General features: G+C 32.7%; 1 protein-coding gene across 1 annotated transcript; it reads left to right on the forward strand.

Moving 5' to 3' along the window:
- The first annotated feature begins 1417 nt into the window (after positions 1-1417).
- On the forward strand, positions 1418-3453 carry LOC149557402 (truncated transcription factor CAULIFLOWER A-like). The gene is made up of 9 exons (XM_089785973.1): positions 1418-1756; positions 1903-1960; positions 2115-2176; positions 2261-2360; positions 2534-2584; positions 2690-2710; positions 2798-2839; positions 2940-3088; positions 3193-3453. The coding sequence occupies exons 1-9, from the start codon at positions 1572-1574 to the stop codon at positions 3218-3220; spliced, it is 696 nt and encodes a 231-aa protein (XP_089642099.1). The 5' UTR covers positions 1418-1571; the 3' UTR covers positions 3221-3453.
- The last annotated feature ends 2789 nt before the right edge of the window (positions 3454-6242 follow it).

Below are 6242 nucleotides of genomic sequence, written 5' to 3' on the forward strand. Positions count from 1 at the left end.
ATGGATGTGGACATGAAAATAAGGCAAAGAAAAATAAATAATAATCATGGCACATTGGAATTTGTGTGTGACAACATTTGAGATTGAAAATAGGGGGAGTGTTGGAATGTGTAATTTCCCCCTCAAATGAAATATTAGAGGATTCTAGAAACTCTAGTTGGATTACCAAATAGGGTTAGGTAAAATTAATATTTAGTTCTGTAAAGTTATAGAAGTCATTTTTATGTAGATAGCTCTAGAAAAGTCTATTTTTCTTATGTCGGTTAATTTAGATGTTTCCAGAAACAATCAAAGACCTCTATAAAAGAGGCACAATGTAATGGTTTTTGATGATCAAGCAGTGAAATGAGTTTATAATTTCTATAAGTTCATGTAGTGTGTATTTTGTGTTTAATTATCATTATAGATCCAATCCATCCACCTCTATCATAGTTAAACAATACTCACGGAGAGGGGCAAAACAACAACCAACAACAAAACCTAAAACTTTGAGGCTAAAAGGACAAGCATACATTAGTATCCTTCTCGAGGTCTTCAAGGCTCTAAAAGACTTCATCCATCTTATCATACTCTTTGGGTTCTTCAACATTATTCTTCTTCATATTCAATCTAGTGCATTTTCTCAGGGCAATACTAGTTTCAACTGAAGAATTAATATGATTTTCCAAATTATTGATCTTCTCACTCTCAAGTTAATTTATGTGTCAATGTTGTCCAAATAGTAGGACACGATATTGCGGGATCACCCTATGTTTACATTACAATTTAAGACATTCCATATGTAATAAGAGATGTAAAATTTGTGAATGCATATACTTATAGATAATTTATATCTGAAATATGACTTCTTAAAAAAGGATAAATATCATGACTAAAATCAAGATTATATCCATTATTTTATAATGCAATAGTCACAACATGATCAATTTCTTATACACTTTAAAAGAACGTACTAATATATTATTATATTGTATATTAATAGCTGACTTTGATCTAATATTTATTGCATCTAATAGAACATTGAATCTGTATTGTTTTAAGACAATACTCACCTTTCATTTTCTTTGCTTGCAATAATATGCTCTCTGCTCATTCTAAAAGACCGAACAACAATGATTTATGTACATTTTAACTAAAAGAATATCTAGATGAGATAAGCGGGGCTTGCACGGTATTCTTGCAGATATTCTAAGTAATAAATCTGATTATTTCAACAATAGAACAGAATATGCCAAGTTAATTTACATTGATGTAGAAAATTTACATCTAGCAAGTGCATATGTAATTAACTTCTGTCCACCTTGTACCTTGTGATCTAGTACCAACCACGTGTCAAAATATTGAGTGGACATGGTTAGAGTACACAGAGGCAAAGAAATGCTTATTGTACTCCTTTCTAATAACATTGGCCAACTCTAAAATGACAGCTTTAAGGCACAATATCCGATGGAGCATTCCCCTTCATATCTAGCCCTTGGGTTGGCTCACCCTAATACTGAAGTTTCCTATTGCCCTTGATGTCTATGCAGCATTTGGCATTAATCTCAACTTTTCTTCTTTAGAGCAACAAAATGGGCAGAGGAAAGATTGAAATCAAAAAGATTGAAAGTGCATCTAATAGGCAGGTTACCTTCTCTAAAAGAAGAGTTGGCCTTCTCAAGAAAGCTCAAGAGCTTTCCATTTTATGTTCTGCTCATGTGGGTCTTGTTATATTCTCCAGCAACGGAAAGCTATTCACATATCCTGAATCTCCAGAGTAATATTTATTGACTATTATACATATTGTATACATATATCTATCTAATAATAGCATAAGTTATTTGCTTTATCACAACTGTTCTATTATATTGTTTCTATTTTAAATTCATTCTAAATTTATATAATATTCTGTAACTTTTACAGATTAGATCGAGTTCTAGAGAGATACCATTTCATTGCGGGGAGGTTTCATGGAGACCCAGTAAGAATAAATCAAAGTTTGAGTTCGTTTTGTACATCTTTATAGTTTTTCATTTTCTTTCCTTAACACTTCACCCAAAAACAAGCAATTAAAAGAGCATAATGGAGTCAAGATTGACCCAATTGTATTTTTACATGATGGAGCAAATATGCAGAATGCTTCCTTCCATTTTAAGCATCTACGTGCTGAAAATGAGAGACTCCATGCTTCTATGAGGTACTTATTATTTTCTATTTAATGTAACCATTTTAAAAGCCCCAAATACAGTGTAATAGATATAAAATATTAATGATTTAATAGGTTTTTGATGGGGGAGAATCTCACCCAACTTCCATTGAAGGATCTGAACGATCTTGAGAAAGAACTCAATAATTCAATATCCAGGGTTAGAACAAAGAAAGTGAGTATTGCTGAAACTCTTATCTCTACTTGGACACCCATTAAAAATATTGTAAAACTTTGTTGGCTGCAACTACAATGCAATAAAATCTTCTTCCAATGTGGTTTAAATAATTATAGTCAAATCAGCTAAACCCTTTTCCTGATTCTTTTTCTCTGGTTGTTCATAAAAAGCATGAAATTATCAATCAACTTATTCAACGAGATGCCCATAGTTCAAGGAAGGTAAGGTTTGAGTCTGATATATTTTGAGAGATACCCTACATTTTAAGCGGCTTAAAAGTTAAACTATAGTTTTGCTAATTCTTTTTGGGGATGTGGATATTTCAGATTCAAGAAGTTAAGAAAGAGGTAAGGTTTTCAATTGATCTCTACTCTAATGTATTTTCATGTGAGATTCGTTTCAGTCTAACAACATTTGTCTTGACCCTTTTATAGAATGAGGTTCTAAAAGAAAGACTGGCCCATCTGCAAGAAATGGTACATATAATAAGCATTCAACTTTTTCTAATCATTCCAAATTTATTAGTATCTTAATACATAAACGTCCTTAATAATATACAACCTTGGGTATTTTCAGGTGAATAATTGTGGTAAAGGTCCTGAGTTTGTGATGGATGAGCCTAATCATTTCAATTTCCTTCGCCCAACTCCTGCAGTTAGTCAGCAATCAAGTGAAATGAAATTCAAAGAAGCAGATCAGTATCTACAGCCTGAACTATGTTTGGGGTAAACATTATGTTATAAATACCTTAATTCATAGCATGTCTTACAAATATGTTTTGTAATTTATAAAACTGAGATTACATGGTCTGATTTGATTGTGATGACAGATTTAGCAGCTTTGATGAAGGAAGTTAATGTTATTACTTCTCGGTTTGCTCTCCGTTTGTCTTGCTGTTTGAATATCATGGGCAGCACAAAATCAGACAACTTTTCTTCTTCTTTTTCTTTCTCTGTCGGGCTGTTTCTTCATAACTGAAAGATAGAAACCTGTGCTGACCTAATATTTTGGTGTAGTCATAACTAATACCTTTACATATAGTGTAATTCGATCTTAAAATTAATGTTATGATTTCTATTCATAATATTGATATGCGCTGTAATTTCAGCTGGTTATTGTGGAATCGGCAACATGATATTTTATAATTTTTCATTATTGTCTGGTTGAGGTATTGCGAAAATTGGAATCTACGTTCAAGCGTGAGTTGGAATTGGTGTTTTATTTGGAACAGTGTAAAAGAATATTTATTAACTTTGATGCATTTTAGAATTACTTTCAAGTAATGTGATCATTCTTATGGAGTTCTAACTTCTTACAACAAATTGTTGTGTTTTTGGATAAAGTGAAGTTAAGTAATTTTATTTTTATAAGTATTATTATTATTTGTTTAATTAATTTTTGATAAATAAGAGACTGAAGTCATATATTAATAACAATAAGAATTTTACACCCCAATTCAAGAGGCACTGAGAAGACAGAGTTGTATGATACTCTTTCAATTTTGCATAGATAACACTTTCCATTCATAATACTATCAGTATGACTGTTAAAATTTGTATCCACTCTTCTATTGGATTCTGCCTAGGGAGATTAATCCAAGCTGTTTGTGCTTTCATGCTATTGTATCCTGATAAAAAAAACATAGAACAATACGGCCAACAACTACAAGCATTCTACAAAGTTAGGACATGTTAGAGATCACTAAACATTAGAAAATGAAGATAAATCCAATACTTGAAGCCTTTAATCAGAAATTGAAATGCATTGATACCTCAGAGCTAATAACTATAAAACATGAACCAAGCCACCAATAAATTTCTGTCTTCCATCCCAGAGTTGTATACACGAGAGTAATAAGATTTGATATATCAAAAACATGTTATAGAGTTTTCAGAATTATTGAGTCTAAAACAAATTGGCTTAAGTTCTTCAATCCGCCTGCATTTGAACTGGTGATGGAAAGTCTCGAACTCTGGAGCTTCCTCCTCTAATTCTATGGGGAACTCAAAACATTCTAGATTGACTTCATTCTCATTCTCCCATGCTCCAACCCTTTCCTCAGCCACATATTCTTCCATCTAATTAATCAATGTAGCCCTTTTACATGCAGAAAACATATGAGAAAGCAGGCATTCCTATGCATTATGGGATACCACTCTATCACCCTTGCTTGATAACTAGAGGATAGAACTAGGAATAAGGGAACCAATTGTCTACCATGCTAGGGAAGATCATAATGGCATGGCCTATAGATCAATAGATCCTCCCTCAAGTTTGCTAGAACTTTTTCCAAATTTCATAAGAATTCTGGCTTAAAATGTCTTCTAATCAGCCTATTCAAACTCCCTCTATCAATGTCAATCATGTTGGCTATTGCTACAAAAATTGCCAATATTTCACTTAATACTCTATATTGGTCTGTGATCGTGATGAAATCCTTTCCTAGAACTCTGAAGACTGCTCGGATAACCAAAAAATGAGTTTTGAGGAGGACCTCGTTAAGATGAATACCTGAAATTGGAGTATTGAAAGCTATTTGAGAGGCTAGGCCTTTCAACTTAATAATGGTATCCATCTTGAAGTCTGTTGTTGCCCAATAGAGGGCTCTGCTATTAATACCCCATCATGTCCCTTTAGGTCTTAGGTGACGGTCAGAAATCCATAACCGAAAATGATTCTTGAAGAGCAATCGATTCCTTGTGTTGGCCCACTTTTTCTTTTATGGGAATACAAAATGTCCCAACGATTTTTTCATAACACTAGCCAGCCTTGGTTTCTTGACCTTGAACGCTACGTATGATAATTGAGGCTCTTCATCATAAGAGAGACTAGAGCTTACATAAGTCCTTTAAAGGAACAGCTTACCTAGTTTTGCTATAGACATTCCAGTGGATTCTTACTCTAATTTAGTTCTATCTTTGATATACCCTAGATTCTCTAAGGATAATGGGAGAAGCAAGTTGTTAACTTACTCTGATTATCCCTTTTCTGTAACTACCCTCAGTATCTTATCAATGAGCATTTCGACCTGGTATGGAAATCCTAATGATTTCCTAAATTGAAAGAAGCTTAGAAATTAGAATATCTACCTTTAGAATTAATTCTTAAAGAACATAGCTAATTTCAACTAGAAAATGAATAAAATAGTTGATTTTGGCATTCCTTGTAAAAGTAACAGTTTATTGTTCCTATTTCAACATCTTAAAATACATCTATCTTACTTTAAACCTAATATTTACATAATATAAAATGAGAAGGAATTAAATATCTTTACTAAGCAAGATCAAATAGATACTAATTAACCATAAAGCTCTTAAATACTATCTCTACAAATCAGAGGTATTGTAGAATATCCAAAACAAAAAAATCCATAATCTAACATACAAGAGCAAATTAAGTCCAGCATGACCATATCATATTTACTTAATAATAATGGAGTTATGTCTATAGAAAATATTAAGACATGTTTAACAACTGGTAACAAATAACCTACTTTTCCACCTATTACTTCAAAAATATTGGTCACAATTTTTTATTCCCTTTTACTAACCCTAAAATACTATTTTTCTACTTAGATTATTTTAAACAATAGAGCCCTTTACACCTTTTTTGGCCTAAACCCACACCAATAGAACTCAACATGACCCTATACAAAATTGGAGAAGAATCTTGACATTACTTCTCTAGTTTTCCCTTGCCTTTCCCTTCCGCTTTAGAGATCTGACCTACCTGCTTCTTCCCTCCATTTTCCTTGATCTTCAGCTTGCCTAGATTTTCATCTTCTTTCAAGTCATCAATTTTGTCTTTCAGGTCAAGGATGACCACATTCACGTAGTTAGGGATTTCCTCAATCCCTTCCTGGTGCAGGAGCACCTATAC

Source organism: Cupressus sempervirens, chromosome 5 (assembly GCF_028749045.1).
Source record: "Cupressus sempervirens isolate cs-2001-9-10 chromosome 5, ASM2874904v1, whole genome shotgun sequence".
Taxonomy (NCBI): Eukaryota; Viridiplantae; Streptophyta; class Pinopsida; order Cupressales; family Cupressaceae; genus Cupressus; species Cupressus sempervirens.

What these genes read in the sequence shown, in the direction of transcription:
- LOC149557402 (XM_089785973.1), top strand. Translation starts at nt 1,572, where the DNA reads ATGGGCAGAGGAAAGATTGAAATCAAAAAGATTGAAAGTGCATCTAAT. An exon ending in ACATATCCTGAATCTCCAGA is followed by an intron (nt 1,757 to 1,902) that starts GTAATATTTATT and finishes TAACTTTTACAG; the next exon opens with ATTAGATCGAGTTCTAGAGA. An exon ending in ATGCCCATAGTTCAAGGAAG is followed by an intron (nt 2,585 to 2,689) that starts GTAAGGTTTGAG and finishes TGGATATTTCAG; the next exon opens with ATTCAAGAAGTTAAGAAAGA.